Here is a 21,766-nt window from a genome sequence, read left to right as displayed (position 1 = left end):
CAGCCTGTCTGCCCGTGTACACATCAGCCTGTCTGCCCGTGTACACATCAGCCTGTCTGCCCGTGTACACATCTGCCTCTGTCCATGTACACATCTGCCCATCTGTCTGTGTACACATCTGCCCATCTGTCTGTGTACACATCTGCCCATCTGTCCGTGTACACATCTGCCCGTCTGTCCGTGTATACATCGGCCCGTCTGCCCGTGTACACATTTAAAAAAATTTGCTATGGGATCTGGGTGTCGCTGGCAAATCCAGCATTTATTGCCCATCCCTAGTTACCCTTGAGAAGGTGGTGGTGAGCTGCCTTCTTGAACCGCTGCAGTCCATGTGGTGATGGTACTCCCACAGTGCTGTTAGGTAGGGAGTTCCAAGATTTTGACCCAGCGACGATGAAGAATCGGCGATATACTTCTAAGTCAGGATGGTGTGTAACTTGGAGGGGAACTTGGAGGTGGTGGTGTTCCCATGCGCCTGCTGCCCTTGCCCTTCTAGGTGGAGGAGGTCACGGGTTTGGGAGGTGCTGCCGAAGAAGCCTTGGTGAGTTGCTGCAGTGCATCTTGTAGATGGTACACACTGCAGCCACGGTACGCCGGTGGTGGAGGGAGTAATGTTTAAGGTGGTGGATGGGCTGCCAATCAAGCGGGCTGCTTTGCCCTGGGTGGTGTCGAGCTTCTTGAGTGTTGTTGGAGCTGCACTCATCCAGGCAAGTGGAGAGTATTCCATCACATGCCTTACTTGTGCCTTGTATATGGTAGAAAGGCTTTGGGGAGTCAGGAGGTGAGACACTCACCGCAGAATACCGAGCCTCTGACCTGCTCTTGTTGCCACAGTATTTATGTGGCTGGTCCAGTTCAGTTTCTGGTTAATGGTGACCCCTAGGATGTTGATGGTGGGGGATTCAGTGATGGTAATCCCATTGAATGTCAAGGGGAGGTGGTTAGACTCTCGCTTGTCAATGCCTAGCACTTCTGTGGCGCGAATGTTACCTGCCACTTATCAGCCCAAGCCTGAACGTCGTCCAGGTCTTGTTGCATGCGGGCATGGACTGCTTCATTGTATGAGGAGTTGTGAATGGCACTGAACACTGTGCAGTTATCAGCGAACATCCCCATTTCTGACCTTATGTTGGAGGGAAGGTCATTGATGAAGCAACTGAAGATGGTTGGGCCTAGGACACTGCCCTGAGGAACTCCTGCAGCGATGCCCTGGAGCTGTGATGATTGACCTTCAACCACCACAACCATCTTCCTTTGTGCTAGGTATGACTCCAGCCAGTTGAGCGTTTTCCTCCTGATTCCCATCAGCCTGTCTGTCCGTGTACACATCTGCCTCTCTGCCCGTGTACACATCTGCCTGTCTGTCCGTGTACACATCTGCCTGTCTGTCCGTGTACACATCTGCCTGTCTGTCCGTCCGTGTATACATCTGCCTGTCTGTCCGTGTACACATCTGCCTCTCTGTCCGTGTACACATCTGCCTGTCTGTCCGTCTGTGTATACATCTGCCTCTGTGTCCGTGTACACATCTGCCTCTCTGTCCGTGTACACATCTGCCTGTCTGTCCGTCTGTGTATACATCTGCCTCTCTGCCCGTGTACACATCTGCCTGTCTGTCAGTGTACACATCTGCCTCTCTGTCCATGTACACATCTGCCTCTCTGCCCGTGTACACATCTGCCTGTCTGCCCGTGTATATATCGGCCTGTCTGTCCATGTACACATCTGCCTGTCTGCCCGTGTACACATCGGCCTGCCTGTCCGTGTACACATCTGTTGTCTGTCCATTGGTCTTTTTGTGTATATATCTATCAATGTGTATAATCTGCCTGACAATGTATATGTCTGTCTATCCATCCATGTGTATGTATATATGTCCGTCTATGTATATACCTGTCTCGCTTGAGTATACCTGCCTTTCTATCTGTCTATATGTCTATCCATGTATATCTATTGGTGTCTCTAAACATAGAAACAGTGGCCCAAAAATTGCATTCCGCGGCGTAGCTCCGGAGAACGCGGCGGACCTGCGAAAAGAATACGCAACTTCCTGATGGCGGCCCTCCTTCGTAGACTTGCACTCTGACGCTGCATGCTGGAGGGCAGCGTAATGGCCCACGGATCCCAGGGATGCAGCCTGTGCGGAAGTGCACCTGGGACCACGTGGGCCTGGTCCACCAATCAGGAAATAGAATTAGATATTACATCATTTCAGAAGGGAATCCGGTAATCAGTTTTAATTACAATTACTTTACAAGATTGGAATTTAATTCGTAGTTAGCTTCATTCCACCAACTTCATTACATCTTAGTTCTGTTAGTCAAAATTTAATTTTGCTGATAATTATCGACATCATTAAAACTGCAACCTTTGCAGAAACAAGAAAAACTCATGTGATACAATTAAACAGTCCGATTTCTGAGATGAAAATGGTTAAAACATGCCTGAGGTATCCCCTTACACTGGTGCAAACAGGCTCTGCGCCTGCTTGCATCAACCATATAATTTTCATGCACAGTTGCTGGGCAGTTGATGGGCAAATAGCCCAAATCTGTGCCAGCAATTGGTTTATCTTCGGTCATGCGGATAATCTGTCAACGCGTATGTTGACAGATTGCAGGTTCTGGATTTAGCGCATGTGCAAGCGCATGCAGAAATCCCAAACTTGCGGTCCATTTCAAAGGTGGTATGATGGCGTACTCTCAGATTCTGGCCCAAGATTCTAGCTGATATGCATTGCACTTGCATATTGCTAATTGAACACTAGAGGGCACCCTGCTTTGTAGCCTGAAGTTAAACAAAGCCAGTATTAAGATCACCACTCCAAGACCGTGGACGTACACATTGAAGAGTCCAAGTCCTTGATCAGTCTAAAATCGAGTACGGCAAAGGGTTGAAGGGATAATTACAAGTCCTAGCCCTGTCTCGGGTTACCCCAGATCAGGCGTATTCCCCAGACATTCACCTTCAACTGAAGTTAGAGATAGCCGAATTCTATAAGACGCTTAAATGGGTCTAAAGGTTCAGGCTATCTCTCCCTAAAGGAAAGGAACGATGATGTTACCGTCCTCCAGATAGCACTTTTAATAAGTTTAACTAGACTGTAACCTTCCGGATATTATAAGGGTCCGGAATACCCCCCCGAATTCTGCAACTCCTTACAAAAGAGTGTACAGAAATTGGGCTCGCGAATTTATACAGAAATACTCTTTGAGACAATTCTAAAAATATAGGGGGAGAAATTCGGTATCGCCCCGTTTGGGGCGCTAGTATTGGCAGTGCGCAAAGTTTAGCGCCAGGCGCAAATTATCGCCACCTCGAGCGATATTGGGTAGCTGCGCCCCTGAAGGTGATTGCGGCGCTAAATCAGGCACTGCACGACAGTCTTAAGGCGCTAACCTGGCGGCGCAACGCAATATCTCCGCGGGCGGGCGCAGCGCAGGTGCTGTCAATTATCGAGTTCAGCCAGACACGCTGGCGCTGGACAGCTCTTAAAGGGGCGGATCGATCATCATCTCCAGCCGCACCCTGCACATCGTAGGCCTCAAACTCGGCGGCAACCTACCTGTGGCGTCGAAAACTGCCTGAACATGGAGAGGGCCAGAGAGAGAGCACAGCGCTTCAGCGAGGGGGCATTGGATGCTCTGGTTGGCGCGGTGGAGCGCAGGTGATCTGTACTCTACCCAGAGAATGGCAGGAGGCCTGAACACAGTGACTATCGCAGAGCTTGGAGGGAGGTTTCCAACAGTCACCTCCAGCAGCATGGTTCCCAGGACTCCTGTGCAATGCAGGAAGAAGTTCAACGACCTCACTCGGGTCATCAGGGTGAGTGCCTTTTTCAGAATCATCTTCATCCCTCCATCTGGACCTCACTTTATGGCCAGAGGGTGTGCAAAGCCCCAATGGCCAGCTGTCATCCAGCACCCATGGCCCTTTCTGGAAACACACACGCACATTCAACTCTGTGCATAATGTAAGGGCTTCTGGACCATGGGAGGCATGTCATCCCAGATCAGGGCAGCATAATGTAAGGGCTAATCGACCATGGGAGGCATGTCATCCCAGATCAGGGCAGCAGATTTCATCACACCCCGTCCTTTCTCTTGCAGGCCAAGCTGGCCCATAATAGAAGGCAACAGCATCGGACCAGAGGAGGCCGGCCTCACCTGCAGATCCTTACAGACCTGGAGGAGCGAGTCCATCGGATTGTGGCAAGCCGGATGATTGGCCCCGTCGCCTCGGGAGATGCCGACCCCATTGTGGACAGCAATGGTAAGGTCATCACCTTTTTGACCTCTCTCCTTCCACTTGTTCCCCACACCAGCATGCTTTTTCACTCTCGAGCCAACTCAGAGCATTGCAGCACTCATGCATCCCTTGCTGCCACCCTGTCCTTTCGCTAAAGCCACTCTTGAACCTCCCTGCTTTCAGATGCTGCATCACCAGCTTGGGAGGCGGGCCCTCAAGCTACCAGTGCGAGTGACTCTGGAGGCGATGACGAGGAGGAAGCCGGACCATCCGTACTGCCCTCAGGCGAGCCAGCTCATGTCCAGACGGGGAGACGCCTTCCCTGGAGGGGAGCAGGGGGGAATGGTCTGAGGAGGATGCAGCTCCAGGACCCAGCGGCCTGCAGCAACGCGAGGGGGGTAGGCAAGCTCGGGGACCGTCTCCCCGGAGGGCGAGTCGGGCCGCGAGTGCTGCTGTACAGAGCGCAGAAGAGGTGCGTGCCCTCGCAGAAATGAACGCCCAGGCTGGGCTGAGGCACACTGAGCTCATGGCTACAGTGGCAAGGATGCCCGATTCCATTGAGACACTGGCAAGGAGTGTCCAGGACTTTGGCGCAGCACAGGCAAGGAGTGTGCAGGACTTCGGTGAAGCACTGGCACCTGCCACGCAAGTGTTGAATGCTGCCACGCAGTCAGTGGCTGGTCTCATGCAGACGCAGATTGAGGCCACGCGAGCACTGACTGCTGCCACCCTCGCTGGATTGGGCAGGATTCCCCGGGGCCCTCGCCGCGCCACAGCAGGCCAGAAATCTGTGCACCAGCCAATTGCTGCGCATACTGCGGTGCTGCCCCGTCAGACTGCCAGTGTGTCGGCCGACCAGGGAGCTGCTGTCCGCTCTCAGGATGACAGCATTCCTGATGCTCCACTGGCACTTCTCCACTGCAGCTGCCACCACCTGTAGGACAGACTGCTTCCGCCCATGCGGAGTTGGAGCAGTCAGCAGCCGGGCCCTCCAGGCCCAGAGCTGGTCCAGGCCGTACCTCAAGGGCATCTGCGGTCTCAGTTTTGGACAGTCAGCAGACCTCCATCAGCCTTGCTGCAGCCACTGGGGTCCCATTACGGAGGAGCTGCAGGGCAGGAAGGGGGCAATTCCGCAAGGGAAGCAGATCACCATCGAGGAGCAAAAAGTAGGAGGTGCTGCTAAATTATGTTATTTCTTTCATTCACGGCCGAGGATGCTGGTCTGAATGTTGGTTATGTTTTGGACATTGTCTCCAGGGTGTGAGAGCCAGTTATGTGGCAGTCTGTTTGTTTTGGTGTTTGTTTCCATTGCTTTGTCATGCGGGAAGGATACACAGTTTGTTAAATAAAGAAGTTTATTTATTCACAATGTCCATGTCTATTCTTTGCACAAATTGTTGCCTTGACCGGCTTAGGGGTAGCAGAACGGTTCCATTCATGTTCTTGGAATGGCAGAAAGCATTCCCTCAGAGGGGTCTAGAAGCGACTTGCTATAAGCCTCTGACGGACGGCCCTTGCAGTTTGTGCCTCCCTCCCGTCGTGGTGCTGCTCCTCCTCCTCCTCCTCCTCCTCTGCTGGTGCTTCAATGTCTGGTGGCATTGGCTGGGTCCTGAGGATTGCCAGGTTATGTAGCATGCAACACACAACCACGAAGTGGGAGACTCGCTCAGGTGAGTACTGAAGGGCTCCTCCGGAATGGTCCAGACAGCGGAACCGTTGCTTCAGCACGCCGATTGTGTGCTCAGTGATGTTCCTGGTCGCTTGGTGGCTCTCATTGTATCGTTCTTCAGCAGGGGTGCTGGGCGAACGGAGCGGGATCAGCAGCCAGGGGCACAGAGGATAGCCCTTGTCCCCGAGAAGCCAGCCTCCTGGGTGAGCCAGGGCTTCAAAAAGGTCTGCCACAGAAGTCTGGCGCAGGATGAAGGCGTCGTGGCTGCTGCCTGGAAAGTGGGCATTGACAGCAAGTATCAACTGCCGGTGGTCACAGACCAGCTGCACATTCAAAGAATGGAACCCCTTTCGGTTGTGGAAATCCTCCGCATTCTCTAGAGGTACCCGCAAAGCCACATGCGTGCCGTCAATGGCGCCCTGCACCATGGGGAAGCCCGCTATCCTTGCGAAGCCCTCTGCGCGCTCTCGCTGCTTGTCCGGGGTCATTGGGAAGGAGATGTACTGCCGTCTCCTTTTAAAGAGGGCATTTGTCACTTGACGGATGCAGCAATGCACCGCGAACTGTGAGATGTTGGCAATGTCCCCAGCAGCGGCCTAAAAGGAGCCGCTGGCATAGAAGTTTAGAGCCACAGTGATCTTCACAGCCACCGACAGAGATGTCCTGCACCTTAGTTGAGGCTGCAGATCTGGCTGAAGCAGGTGGCAGAGCTCAGTGACCACCTCCTTACTGAAGCACAGCCTTTGGAAACACTGCTCCTCAGACATGTTGATATACGAAAACTGTTGGCGGAAAACCCTGGCAGCGTAAGGTCTCATGTGCCGACGTCTGTTGGCCCTCCTCCGTCTGGCCATGCCTGCCACTCTATCCCTGCGTCTCTGTGCCCTGTCAATATGATTGAGAAGGACGACGTTCCCATCCAATGCAGCGCCCATAGTAAGTATGCACTGAAAGTTATGCCGGTTGAGAAGCTTACCAACTGCAAAGTTATGTTCAGAAGGCTAAAGTTCCTCAGCCAGCACTGGCTTACTGCAGAAATGGCTCTCCGTTTGTCTCTGAGCAACTCTCTCTCTCTCACAGAAGGTGTGGTCCAAAAATGGCTACCACTAATAATCCAGGAAGAGTCCCCTTTAAATAGCGGCCCCCCCATCCCGACAGCGACTGGGAAACGTTCAAGGTAACCTGTCCTTGTTAGCGTCAGGTGGAACGGAGGGGGGCGCCACTGAATTTCCGGTCCGGGGCGCCCCAAGGGCGTTGCACACTGAAATGACATCATGATTTGCGTGCGCCGGTGAGCGGGCGCTATGGTTTAGCACCGGCGCTAAATGTCCGCTCAATTTGGGAAGAGGCACAGGGTTCGCTGTGCCCGGGCGCTAGTTGGTTAGCGCCCCACTTTAGGTGACAATGGGTGGCACAACCAACCGAATTTTTCCCCATATAGTTTTATTTAAGAGCCGACATTCAGTTAACAGCTGTTGAATCAGTCGCAACATTAACAATTCAAAATACAAATAGCTTACTTTTCTTATTTCTCAGAGATCCTTATTCTCAAATCTTTACTTGGTTACATTTCTACATTTCTTACTTATTTCTAAATCCAGAACATCCACCAAAATCAATTACTTTGATTACCCGAGACTCAAAGTTAAAAACTTACAGAGCATGCCTGTGAAGTTGAGAAATGCTTGGCCCGTTCAGCGAGTTCTGACTTTCTGTTTGAAAAGCTCTTATTTTTATATCCTTTTTGCAGTGGTTTATTCTTTGAAGTTCTCTGCTGATGTCAGCTAATTGTCTTTTTCACTCTCTCTTTTGAATGCTTTCTATCTTACTGTCAATTCAACTATTGCATGCATAATTATGTCTCTACCTTTAGGTGTTTCAAAAACCATCATAAAAACAATATGACAGCTGTTTGATGCCATTCTTACAAAATTCTCTCATTCAATTCTTAATATTGGCTTAACTAGTTTTTAGCAGATGTTGAGTCTCCTTACTGCTCCAAGTTCAATACAAACACAATGTAATTGCTTGGTGTATCGATTGAAGTCATATCTTCAAAGTGTTCTTGTTGGTATCATATTTGCTATGTATAAATTAAAGACACTTTGACCAGAGTGTTTCATGCATTTCTAGCTATCTCAATTGGTTGCATATTTAATCGTGTTTCCTGTCTTCTAAGTGTTCTGACGAAGGGTCTTCAACCTGAAATGTTAACTCTATTTCTCTCTCCATGGATGTTGCCTGGCCTGCTGAGTTTTTCCAGCGCTTTCTGTTGTTATTTTAGATTTCCAGCATCCGCAGTATTTTGCTATCGTATTAACATGAAAACTATTTGACCAGCAGGTGTTTCTTTTACTTGATGTCATCTTTTCAAAAGCACATGGTTTTTTTAATATTTGTGTTTCTGTTCAACGTGTTAGCTTATAACACCTTAAACTGGGCATTTTCATTGTGTCATTCCCAAACTCTAGACCCTCTGGAATCGCCAAACTGCCATTTCAATAGAGTCATTGTTTTAGTATAGTTAACTAATGCCCATTTCAAAGCTTGTTTGGTTTTTACAACTTTGTTATCAAACCATCCCATCTCAGAAGCCTGTATTTCTGTTTGCAGCCTGTGTCTCCAAGGCTTTAGATTTTTAAACCCAGTATATCATGTATTAATAAATATCAGAATTCTGTTCCTATTATGGGGTATCTTTCTGAAATATGGCTTATTCCCTCACAGGGTATCTGTTTTAGCTTCAATGAGAATTCAAAGATAGACCATTCAATTATCGGCTTATCAGTTTGACATCAAGTTTAAGCTTTCAAAGTCAAATGCTAATTCAGATTTTTTGTCCCATCTACCCATATCCTGTCCACTTTTTGCCAAAGATTTGACCATCAAGAATTGTGTAAGGAACAACTGAACTCACTTCCCACCCTGGTCAGTGACCTACATAATGCTACAGTTCTATCCTGTGCTATTCCACTATGTGGTAAATGACTGGCCTGATGATGGAGTTTTACTAGAATTACAATTGGCACAAGATGAATTGCTTCATGAACTTCGTATTGTTATCCTTCCTAAATTCCAAAAGCGTATGATCCCGGAACTACATGCCGGTTATCCTGATACAGCAAGAATAAAAAGATTAACTAGAATGCACATGCGATGTCCTTCTCTAGTTAGCAACAGACAAGATGCGGTTCATGAGTGTCAAGCCTGTCAGATCAACTTAACTGTAAACCTGAGGAAACTAACACTTGGTAATGGCCAACAAAACCATGGCAGCAAATTCATGTTGATTTCACCAAAGATGCAGAAATGTTTACTCATGTGTGAATCTCATTCTAAGTGGTTCCGATGTCATCAAACGGCAACAATTGGTGTGTTTACAATATTTGTTTGTCCGATATGAGCTTCATGTAGGATTGATCTCTGACAATGCACCACCTTTAGAGTCATATGATTTTTCTCAATTTTTTAATAGGAATGCTGTGTCTCACATTACTTCTTTCCCCTGGACATCCGCAGTCAAATGGGGAAATGGAGAGGGTTGTACACGCATTCAAAACTTCTCTTAAAAAAAGTTGGGCTTATATTCGCTGGATTTTAGAAGAATGAGAGGGGATCTCATTGAAACTTATAAAATTCTAACAGGACTAGACAGACTAGATGCAGGAAGGATGTTCCCAATGACGGGGGAGTCCAGAACCAGGGGTCACAGTCTAAAGATAAGGGGTAAGCCATTTAGGACTGAGATGAGGAGGAATTTCTTCACCCAGAGAGTGGTGAACCTGTGGAATTCTCTACCACAGAAGGCAGTTGAGGCCAATTCATTAAATATATTCAAGAAGGAGTTAGATATATTTCTTAAGGCTAAAGGGATTAAGGGATTGTGGTAAACCACTGTAGTTCACTGTGTTCACTGTTGTTGTTGTCGTTCACTCTTGTTTCACTGTTGTGCCTGACTATGCCTCAGCTGACTCCGCCCCTGGGCTACCGAGTATAAGAGCGGCCGCATGGCAGCTCCTGGCATTCGGTCGTCCACTAGAGGCATAGTCCTGATCTGTCTGAAGTGCAATTCAGTAGTTAATAAAAGCCTGTCGTTCTGAACTCTGCTCAGCCTTTTATTAGAATTGATAGCGCATCAATTTTATTAACTACTGAAAAAAAAAAAAAACGATGCTGCAGATTCTTAAGATCAAGTGCCTGGAACTCGACCCGCAAGAACCGGACTCGACTGCTAAGTTCTCGCATTGGCTGCACTGTTTTGAGTCCTTTCTGACTGCATCCGGCGAGACCGTCGCCGCCGATGCCGACAAGCTCAGGGTGCTGAACTCTAAAGTAAACCACCGAGCTTTTGCCCTTATCCGGGACGCTACGAGCTACCAGGGGGCTATCGACATCTTGAAGGAGCAATACGCACGCCCGGTCAACTATGTTTACGCAAGACATCTCCTGGGGTCTCGCAAACAACAGCCCGGGGAACCCACAGAAGCATACATACGGGCGCTGAAGGAACTCGGCCGAGCCTGCGAATGCAAGCAAGTAACAGCCACGGAACATACGGAGGAGCTCATCCGGGACGCCCTCGTGGCGGGCCTCAGGTCCACTCACACACGGCAGCGACTGCTGGAAAGTAGCGAGCTCGACCTGAAGAAGGCGATTTCACTCACCCTCTCGTTGGACGTAGCCCACCGGAACATGGAGGCCTACTCCCCGGACCGCACGGCCGCCTCATGGATGCCGCAGCCGCCGCCACCTTGGGACGCGGCGCCGCCACGGGCCCTGGCCTCAACTGCTGCAGCGATGTCCCGCCCGAGCCAGAAATGTTATTTCTGTGGCCAAACCAAACACCCCAGGGTGCGCTGCCCTGCGAAAAACGCGGTCTGCTCTGCCTGCAGTAAGAAGGGACACTACGCTGGCGTCTGCAGAAGTCAGAAGACCCCTACCTCCAGCAGCGCCGCGTGCGATTCGTGGGAGCGGCCATCTTGCCTCCCTCCAGCCTCGTGGGGATCGGGATCATCATGGGCGCCGCCATTTTGTCCTTCCTCTCCGACGCCGCCATCTTGTCCGCCATTCTGCCAACGGGCCCCCGACTCACCCACCGCCGCCTCACCGGGGTTCTACAGCGACGCTACCGACTCCACAGCGGCCTCCATCACGCTGGATCAATCCAGACCCCATCAGCTAGCCAGGTCCACGATGGACATCCAGGTAAATGGCCGCGCCACAACTTGCCTTTTTGATTCCGGGAGCACGGAGAGCTTCATACACCCTGATACAGTACGGCGCTATTCCCTCTCGGTCCGGCCAACGCGCCATTGGATCGCCATGGCCTCGAAATCCCACTCAGCAGACGTCGGCGGCTACTGCGTAGTGACCCTCTCGGTGAAGGGCTCCGTATATAAAAATGTAAAGCTATTCGTCCTGCCACATCTCTGCGCTGCCGTTCTACTGGGGTTGGACTTTCATTGTCACTTTAAGAGTGTCACCTTGACATACGGTGGACCTCTTCCCCCGCTCACTGTCTGCAACCAGCAGTTCTTAAATTGCCCGCCGCGCCCCACCTGTAGTCTCTCCACCCTCAAAATCACCCCCCCCCCCCTGTTCGCCAACCTCACCCGCGACTGCAAGCCTATCGCCACAAAGAGCAGGCGATACAGCACCGGGGACAGATCCTTCATAAGATCTGAGGTGACGCGGCTCCTGAAAGAGGGGATTATTGAGGATAGTACCAGCCCCTGGCGAGCCCAGGTGGTAGTCGTTAAGACTGGCAACAAGCAGCGCCTAGTCATCGACTACAGCCAGACTATCAACAAGTACACCCAGTTGGACGCATACCCCCTCCCCCGCATAGCCGACATGGTTAATAAGATAGCGCAATACCGCGTTTTCTCGACCATTGACCTCAAGGCAGCATACCACCAAATCCCTATCCGCCCTGAGGACCGCCAGTACACAGCTTTCGAGGCAAACGGCCGCCTTTTTCACTTCCTCAGGGTTCCTTTTGGCGTCACCAACGGTGTCTCCGTCTTCCAGAGGGAGATGGACCGGATGGTCGACGAGAATGCGTTACAGGCCACGTTTCCCTACCTGGACAACATGACCATCTGCGGCCATGACCTGCAGGACCATGACGCCAATCTTGATAAGTTCCTCCGCACGGCCCAACTCCTAAACCTCACGTACAACAAGGAAAAGTGCATATTCCGCACAGCCCGCCTCGCTATCCTTGGTTGCGTGGTGAAACACGGAGTCATCAGTCCTGACCCTGACCGGATGCGCCCGTTGATGGAACTTCCCCTGCCCCACTGTCTCAAGGCCCTCAAAAGGTGCCTGGGCTTCTTTTCCTATTATGCCCAGTGGGTCCCTCATTATGCGGACAAAGCCCGTCCACTTATCAAGTCCACTTCCTTCCCCCTGACGGCGGAGGCCCGCTTAGCCTTTCACCGTATAAAAGATGACATTGCCAAGGCCACCATGCACTCGGTAGACGAGTCCATCCCCTTCCAGGTGGCGAGCGATGCATCCGACTTTGCCCTGGCCGCTACCCTTAACCAGGCGGGAAGACCCGTGGCCTTCTTTTCACGAACCCTCCAGGGCTCCGAACTCAGACGCTCCTCTGTGGAAAAAGAGGCCCAGGCCATTGTGGAGGCGGTGCGCCACTGGCGGCACTACCTGGCTGGAAAACGATTTACCCTGCTTACTGACCAGCGTTCAGTTGCTTTCATGTTCAACAACAAGCAGAGGGGTAAAATCAAAAATGACAAGATTTTGAGGTGGAGAATCGAACTTTCCACCTACAATTACGACATCTTGTACCGGCCAGGGAAACTCAACGAACCCTCAGACGCTCTATCGCGAGGCACATGCGCCACCGCGCAGGTCGATAGACTACGGGGCCTCCACAATGACCTCTGCCACCCGGGGGTCACCAGGTTCTTCCATTTCATTAAGGGCCGCAACCTGCCTTACTCCATCGAGGAGGTCAGGACCATGACCAGGAGCTGCCCAGTCTGTGCAGAGTGCAAGCCGCGCTTCTATAGGCCTGACAGAGCAAACCTGATCAAGGCCACCCGCCCTTTTGAGCGCCTGAGTATCGACTTTAAAGGGCCCCTCCCCTCCTCTGACCGCAATGTGTACTTCCTCAACATAGTTGATGAGTACTCCCGTTTCCCTTTTGCCATCCCCTGCCCGGACATGACCACCGCTACGGTCATTAAATGCCTGCACAACCTCTTTGCTCTGTTCGGTTTTCCCAGCTATATTCATAGCGACCGGGGCTCGTCCTTCATGAGCGACGAACTCCGTCAGTACCTGCTCATGAGAGGTATTGCCTCAAGCCGGACCACCAGCTACAACCCCCGGGGGAACGGACAGGTTGAAAGAGAGAACGCGACGGTCTGGAAGGCGGCCCTCCTAGCCTTAAAATCTAGGGGCCTTCCGACCTCCCGTTGGCAGGATGTCCTACCCGATGCGCTCCACTCCATCCGGTCACTGCTGTGTACAGCCACCAACGCAACCCCCCATGAGCGAATGTTTGTTTTTCCCCGGAGGTCCACATCCGGTAACTCACTACCACACTGGCTGACGTCCCCAGGGCCCGTCCTGCTGAGGAAGCATGTAAGGTCCCACAAAACGGCTCCCCTGGTAGAGAAGGTTCACCTCCTCCATGCCAACCCCCAGTACGCCTACGTGGCATACCCGGACGGGCGGGAGGATACAGTCTCCATTAGAGATCTGGCACCCTCGGGGTCCACTGACCCGCCACCATTGCCCCCCACCACGACCCCCTCCGACACGGCCCAAAATTCAGTAGACCCAATTCTCACCCCTGTCCATTCCACCCCAGTAGACGGCATGCCGCGCCCCCAGGACCAGCCGGAGCCCACTCGCCCACCCAACACCAAAGGGGACGATACGCCGGTGCTGGACCCCGCTCAAGACGCGTTGTGGGAAGCTGTACCATCGCAACCGTCGCCACGAAGATCTCGACGGCAAACGAGGCCGCCCGACAGACTCGCCTACTCGAACTTTTGATACACTTCACCCCGCCGGACTTAATTTTAAACGAGGGGTGAATGTGGTAAACCACTGTAGTTCACTGTGTTCACTGTTGTTGTTGTTGTTGTTGTCGTTCACTCTTGTTTCACTGTTGTGCCTGACTATGCCTCAGCTGACTCCGCCCCTGGGCTACCGAGTATAAGAGCGGCCGCATGGCAGCTCCTGGCATTCGGTCGTCCACTAGAGGCATAGTCCTGATCTGTCTGAAGTGCAATTCAGTAGTTAATAAAAGCCTGTCGTTCTGAACTCTGCTCAGCCTTTTATTAGAATTGATAGCGCATCAGGGATATGGGGAGAAAGCAGGGACAGGGTACTGAATTTGGATGATCAGCCATGATCTCATTAAATGGCGGAGCAGGCTTGAGGGGCCGAATGGCCTACTCCTGCTCCTATCTTCTATGTTTCTATGTTTCTAAGGGGGAGAAATTGGGTGAGTAGCGCCACCTGTTAGCGCCTAAAGAGGCAGTCAGTGGCTGTAGCGCCACTGGCTGCGCCTCCCGCGATATTCAGCAGGGGCACTAATGGTGGCGTTAGCCTTTTGCGCTGTGCCGCCACCGATGACGTCATCGGTGTGCGCAGCGCCCCATTCGCGCCTCGATCGCGATATTTGGTAGCGAACGCCGCTGTAGTGCCGTTCACTACCCGCGCCCGGTTCACGGGGCCTTGCTGCGCCGGCAGAGGCGCAAGTTAAGGTGGAGGTGCAGGGCGGCCGCTTTTTTGGCGGCCGCCTGCCAGCACCTCCGTCCCCGGCCTCCTGGTCCCCCCCCCGCGGCATTGCCGGCTGTTTCCCAAGAGCCCGGCCCTTCTCCTTGGCGCCGGGCTCTTTTGCCGGCATTCGCGATCGGGGCTCGCGCTGCTGCAGGCCCCTCCCCCTTAACAGTGGGAGGAAGGCCTGCAGTACCACAGCGTGCCCTGCCGCAGCGTGTGGCGCTGCGGCACATAGTGCTGCGAAATTCACTTTCAGCGCCCTAAGAGGGACGCGGAGCGCCTTGAGCCGCGCCCCGTCTCCCTCTAGGGGCACTTCAACTGAATTTGCGGCGATCGCTAATGCGGCGATCGCGGCGCAAATTCCAGCGCCCAGGCGAACTTTGCACCGCTTGGGCGCCTCAGGCCAATTTCTAGGCCTAAGTGTCACAAGATCCTGACTCAGGAATTAGCCATATTTCTCTTGAGTTACCGGGAGAGTGCTACAGTATTTTTAAAATAACTTTATTGTAGGTTGTAGTTGCTGAATTTCTTTATTTAATTTTTTTTTAACTGTTAACCAGACTTGTTCTTGGAGAAGGTTGCTGTCATGTCAAAATTCTGAGGTGTGGTGGGGGGGGAGGAAGCAGTATGTATTGAACTTGCATATTGATAATTAAACACTAGAGGGCGCCCTGATGGGAGCAAGCACTTCAGCAGCAATTACACTCCAGGATCTCCTCTTATATTGGCCCAGAAATTCGGGTCTCCACGGGTGAGTATGCATGGGGTACTCACCCGTAGGCCCAATGGAAGTGCCGGTTTCCTGCATGCACTACGCATGCGCGGGAAACCGGCACTTCCATTCCCCTGAAAGAAGGGGTTCAGAGTTCGAACATGTGCACGGGAGAGGCTGCGCGTGCGCATCGAACTTCGTTTTTTTTCCAGGTTTTCCCGTGAGGGTAAGTCTGCAGAAGTTATACATTTAAAAAGCAGGCGTAAGGCCTGCTTTATACAAGGTAAGTGGTGAATTAATTAAAATTAAAACATTTTTTCCACAGGTTTATTATTTTTAAATACTTTAAAGCAAGGTAAGTTTATTTTTAGCCCCGTTAGAAAATAAAATTATTTTTTTCAAAAATTTAAATTATTGTTTAAAATAGTTATTTCATGTAATTTATAGTTTATTTAAAAAATGTGATTTAAAAAAAAAATAATTATTTGAAGATTTAGTGCTGTTTTGGGGCCGTAGTATTTATAAGTTTTGACAGCTCTTCTTGTCAATCTTATGAATGGAGCATTCCCTGCTCCAATTGGCTCCCCATGGCCCACGTGATCCCAGGGGATGCATCGAACTAACTGCGCCCCTGGGATACACAAGCATTGCGCGCCGGCAGCTGGACCAGGCCCAGGATTGGAATTCCACGGGGGCCCACAGCACAACGGCCGGCGCGCTAGGTAATTGCAGGTCGGGGGCTTGCACCCGCGGGAAGCCCCCGACCCGAATTTCTGGGCCATTGATTGTTATACCAAATAGGAATGTTAAAGAGAGTGTCTGAAGTAAAGGCAACTATTACATTGCCACACCAACTTGAGTTTTTTTTAATGTCGAGGGACTAGGAACTGTGGAGGAACAAAGGGATTTGGGTGTCCATGTACAAAAATCACTAAAAGTCAGTAGACAGGTACAAAAAGTAATCTCAAAGGCTAATGGAATATTGGCCTTTATCTCTAGGGGGCTGGAATACAAAAGGGAGGAAGTGATGCTTCAGTTGTACAGAGCCCTAGTTAGACCCCACCTGGAGCACTGCGTTTAGTTTCGGGCCCCGCACCTCAGGAAGGATATATTGGCCTTGGAGGGGGCGCAGTACAGATTCATCAGAATGATACCGGGGCTAAAGGGTTAAATTATGTGGACTGGTTGCATAAACTTGGTTTGAATTCCCTTGAGTTTAGAAGGTTGAAAGGTCTAGTTGAGATGTTTAAAATGATAAAGGGGTTCAATAAGATGGACATTGAGAAACTATTTCCTTTCCTGGGGAATCCAGAATAAGGGGGTACAATCTTAAAATTTAGAATTAGGAGTGAAATCAGGAAGCTCTTTTTCACAGAAAGGGTAGTGGAAATCTGGAATTCTCACCCCAAAAGGCTGTGGATGCTGGGTCAGGCCTGAGGTTGATGGGTTTTTTGTTAGGTAAGGGTATCAAGGGATATGGAGCAAAGACAGGCAAATGGAGCTTGAGGTACAGATCGGCCATGATCTGATTCAATGATGGAACAGGATCGAGGGGCTGAATGGCCTATTCCTGTTCAATTGTTTGTCGGACAAAACACCAGCAGATAGAGAGACGGAAGCAAAATAGCTGTCTGTTTGGTCCCGCACCCCAACTTCCAACACGTTGTTTGCTGATTGCTGCTCGTTGTGCAGTCTGATGCCACATAACCTCGCGTCGATGGTGCAAAGGAGTCAGTTGGGCAGAAAATAAATGTGTCGGGAATTATTCTCTCAAATTTTAATTAATTTAATTAGAACTGCATCCCAAAATAACCTTAAGCTGGAAAAAAAAGCTGGGAAGTCAGTTTATGTTCCAAAGTGCTGGAGAATCTATTTAATAAAGCGATTCATGTCCTAGTTTTCTGACTGGTTCAGTGTTTCTTATGTGAAAAAGAACCAATCACATAGAGGGGAATAGAAAATTCTTCTCCCTTTCAGCCGCCATGACAGTTCCCCACTTAAGTCTCTGTAACAAGCCCAGGAAAGATGGAACAAAATGGTAAGCCCTAACTTACCCCAACAGCTGACCTAAGAGCTCTTTCCTTAAAAGCTCTCCAGTTTTCCAATCTCCACCAGCTGTAGGCTGCTCCTCGCTCCCCTGGCTTCCTACTACTCAGTTCCCAGGCACCACCTGACAGGCCTCAGCCCTCACCTGCCACTTGATTCCCCCTCCCCCTCAACCTTTCCTTCGGCCTGCCCTCCCGCTCACTCCTGGGCTTCAGCTTGCGACGAGCACAGGGGACGTGCTACGTTTTTTTTAATAAATAAAAAGTGCTCATGTTTGCCTTGAGACCGGTTAATCAATGATGGAGACAGACTGCAGTGATGAACATAAAGTACTCCACTTCAAAAAGTAATTCATTGGATGTAAAGTGCGTTGGGATGTCTTGAGAACAGAAATGCAAGCTTGCTTTCTTTCATTCACACAAAGTTCCCTTGTTGGTGGAAGGAAGGATTGGGAACAGTTCAAGTTGTATCCTGTGATTCATTAATAGCTCTCTCAGTCGATTTTGCTACAAACTGGCCAGACTCAAAACAGCAGGTGTGTAATTCTCAGCCTCCCTGTTGAATAATCGTTCAAAAATGTTGAATAATCATTCAAAAAGGGATCTGCACAGAACAGCTATAGTCTCGCTATAGCTAATGCTATCGAAATGTTTCAGTCTGATATTATCTAATATTAGATTGAAGTGCGGAAGTTTTGAGTCGTACAGAGCTTGTTATAAAATCCGATTTATACTAGACGGACGATAGCAAAATACTGCAGATGCTGGAAATCCAAAATAACAACAGAGAATGCTGGAAAAACTCAGCAGGTCAGGCAACATCCGTGGAGAGAAATTTGAGTTGATGTTTCGGGTTGAAACCCTTCTTCAAAACTGGAAAGAAAATAAAAAGATCGAAGGCAAAGCTGCGATCGAACAAAAGAAGAAAAGGAGACAATAAAAGGTATTGGGCCAGTAATTCCTGTCCCAACGCGTGAGTACGGTCGGGGTACTCATGCGTCTGGCCGGAGGAAATGCCGGTTTTCAGCATGCACAGCGCATGCGGGGAAAACCGGCATTTCCTGCCCTCTGAACGAAGGGGTTCAGAGGCAGAACGCGCGCGACTGCACAGGCAGCGCGTGCGCAGTAAAATTCCTTTTTTTTTTCAAAGTTGCGCGCGTGTAAAGGCCTCCGGTCTTTACGCGTGGAAAAACAAGACGTAAGTATTTAGTTTTTCAGGTAAGTGGGCTTTTAGTACAATGTAGAAATTTTTTTTCCACAGGTTTGTTATTTTTAAAGAATTTACAGGATGGTAAGTTTAGTTTTAGACCCTATTTCTTAAAAATTTATTTTTTTCAAAAAATTGATTAATTGTTTAAAACATTTTTTAAAACTTATTTATAGTAATAATCAGTGGGATGTTTTTTAAAATTTTATTTAAAGTTAAAGTAGTGTTTTGGCAGCCCATACTTTTCATGAGTTTGACAGCTCTTACTGTCAAACTCATGAATGAGTTTCCCCTCCCCTGATTGGCTGCACAGTGCTCACCTGATCCCAGCCGGCACATCGCACTAACTACGCCGCTGGATCAGGTTAGCACAGTGCGCCGACAGCTGAACCGGGCCTGTGACAGGAAATGCAAGCAGGCCCGGGCTTCAAATGTCGGCGCGCAGGGTGAGTGCAGATCGGGGGCTTGCACGCGCGGCAAGCCCCCGATCTAATTTCAGGGCCATTAGAAGCCAGATGAGATGGTAATGGGCCCGTAGACGGAGTTGTATTGTAACTACGACTACAACAAAAGAAGAACTCATATAGATGAACGTCTCAAAACATCTTACCGAGTAGAAGGGAAAGAATTTAGGGGGTGAGACATGAGGCACAGCTGAAGAAAGAGGTCCTTTGGAGAGGGAGGTTGAGGGAACGTGGCCTTGGGAGTTCCAGCAAACAGGGCTGGAAGGGAAGATTCCATTTGTAGAATGGAGTCAGTGGGTAGCAAGCAGTAGTGGTCACAGGCTGGGAAGTAGAGCTTGCGAAGGTGGGGATAATTTTCCAACAGGGAGCCTTGTCAACCGGGAGTGCTTTTAATGAGCTCGAGTGTGCACTGTCCACAATTTTCCAGGAGTAAAGAAAATTATCCTCAGAGTTTCTCAGACTGACCATAAAGACAGCAGCCTAGAAATGACTGTGAGTAACATTAGAGGACAGAACATTCTTATGACATTTCTCTATCCGCTATTTTAACACAGGCCCATTTATTTTAAAAAGGTTCACCCTTCCTATAAAATAGAGGCAAAGGAGCATGATAAAATTGAGTTAAGTGTCCACTACTATTGCATAGTTATTTCTAAACTTGTCCCTGAGATTGCTCATATCTTCAACTCTCAGTTATCTGCATGTCTTTATTTAATCAGATGTGTTTCATGTGAAGTTTTAGTTGGCATTACTTTAGAAGAATTAATAATGAATGTAAATGAATACTGAGAAGGCTCAATATACATTCTGCAGGGTGAATTAACATGATACTGACAATCTGAAGTACACAACTGTTTTTGAGCGTTGCTTAGAAGCAGCGACATCTTACCGTGTAGTTACCTGATGTTAAAATACCTTTGTATTATCTTTGAAACCTGGGTGAAATATCAAATAACAAAGAAAAACCTACCTGAATAATAAATGTTATGGAATAGTGTGGGTGAGGGGTTCTGCACAGCGTGTTGAATATTCTTCTCATTTATCACCAGCTGTTAGAAGCGAAGATGGGTGTGCTTCACAAGGAGGACGTGACCCTGCAGGGAGTCAAATTGGATGATGCTCAAAAAGAGAGAGAATTCCAGGACAGGTAAACAGACTTCAAATTGTGCGTCCGTACACTACAATCGAAGATTAACACTGGAGCTCCTATTTGGGAGATTTCAAGATTGCTGAAAATGCAATCAAGGTGACAGACTAAAATGGATTGGGGGGGTGGGGGGGCGATTCTAATCCTACTCGCTCAGCAGAAACCTGGCGGACGGGCAGTTAAAATCGCCCCTGGCTCTTACCTGTCCGAAAGCCGCCACGATCGCAGCATCTGCAATTTTAACCTGCTCTCCTGAACAGGCAGCAAGGACACCCACCCAGTGGCCAACTGGCATGTTGCGGCCCAACCACATCATTGAGACCCGACTGTAATTCTAACTCCGGGCTGAGCGAGGAATCCAAAGAACAGCCAGTTAAACTAATCCCGTATATTCTGATGAAAGGCAGGAGCTACCTCAGCTCCTCCATAATTTCCTTCATGGGCCTGAACTAAAACACGTGTCCTGACTGAATTTGATAGGGGTGTTCACTGTCAGGCCAACCCATAACTTTTCCAACCCGCCCACACGATTGCCATCTCGAGTTAAAACTCTGGGCTCATATCAACGTTTAGGAATAGGTTAGAAGCAAAGGGGGAATATAGGGATATGGCATTAGGATACTACTCGTGTGGAGGATAGACGCCAACGTGGACTGGTTGTAATTTCCATGTGATTCACAGCTGGCTATGGAAGAGGAAACTGGTAGCAGCAAGGTGGGAGCATGCACTGAATTATTTTTTGGGAAGTATTTCCCAGCAGCTATGTCAACAAGAGAGGTGGGGGGGAGGGTAAATTTTCATCTTCACCACATGGGGTTAATATAGTGCAGTGGAATCATCCGCCTGTTATAGAGTCCACCCGAATTCTATTCCATTGATTTCAATGGAATGAAGATTAGACGGGTTCTGCAATGGGCGGTCGATGTCCGTGATGTCTTCCTCCAGTCTCAAGACATGAATCTTGTCATTCATGTGAAAATGACTTATGTAATAATACTGGGCGGCCTGCTGGTGGCGCTGTCCAGGGAGAGTATAAATACTCGGGCATGGGCCCAGCTTGCTCAGGACATTCTTTAACAGGAACTAGTGAAGGACACAACTAGATCTCCATGTTGAAAAACAGTTGATTAAAGCCTTGTTTAATACTCAGACCAAGTGCCTAGTAGTTTTCTTGTGTCACGGTCCACTTCATTTTGTTTTAGAAGTTAGCTAATAACAGTGAGAGTACTGCTGTGCTTTCTCAATTGTGTCAGTCCAACTTTACAGGACTTTGGTTTCTGCTTGTTTTCCCATCCGATTTGCTTTTTAAACCTGTTAAGATCTAATATTTATCAGGAAATGTACCTCGTTGGGGTAATTCTTTCACTCTGCGCCCCACGCCCCTGGGCAGGGAATCTTTCCTGCTGAAAGTGCATAACAGAATTACAGGCGCGTGCAGCACATGATCTACCAACCATTCCTGGTCGGAAAACCGAGTGCAACGGGCACCCAAATTTCCGATGAGCTCCCCA

At 49.5% G+C, this 21,766-nt stretch overlaps 1 protein-coding gene across 3 annotated transcripts in view; it reads left to right on the top strand.

The window, feature by feature from the left end:
- The window catches only part of LOC147122604 (homeodomain-only protein-like), a 174,556-nt gene that overhangs the window by 26,603 nt on the left and 126,187 nt on the right, over nt 1–21,766 (top strand). For all 3 annotated transcript variants that reach the window (XR_015080951.1, XM_086007569.1, XM_086007521.1), the window contains exon 4: nt 20,158–20,255. Coding sequence is in view for 2 of the 3 variants with exons in the window: in XM_086007569.1 (XP_085863695.1) it covers nt 20,158–20,255 (98 nt within the window). In the remaining variant the exon portion in view is untranslated. The remainder of the gene's footprint in view (nt 1–20,157; nt 20,256–21,766) is intronic.

This window comes from Somniosus microcephalus, chromosome 2 (genome assembly GCF_052327205.1).
Source record: "Somniosus microcephalus isolate GS21.2 chromosome 2, FLI_Smic_1.0, whole genome shotgun sequence".
Classification (NCBI taxonomy): domain Eukaryota; kingdom Metazoa; phylum Chordata; class Chondrichthyes; order Squaliformes; family Somniosidae; genus Somniosus; species Somniosus microcephalus.
The sequence above is the reverse complement of the archived record's forward strand: the minus strand, read 5'-3'. Positions and strand labels throughout refer to the sequence as shown.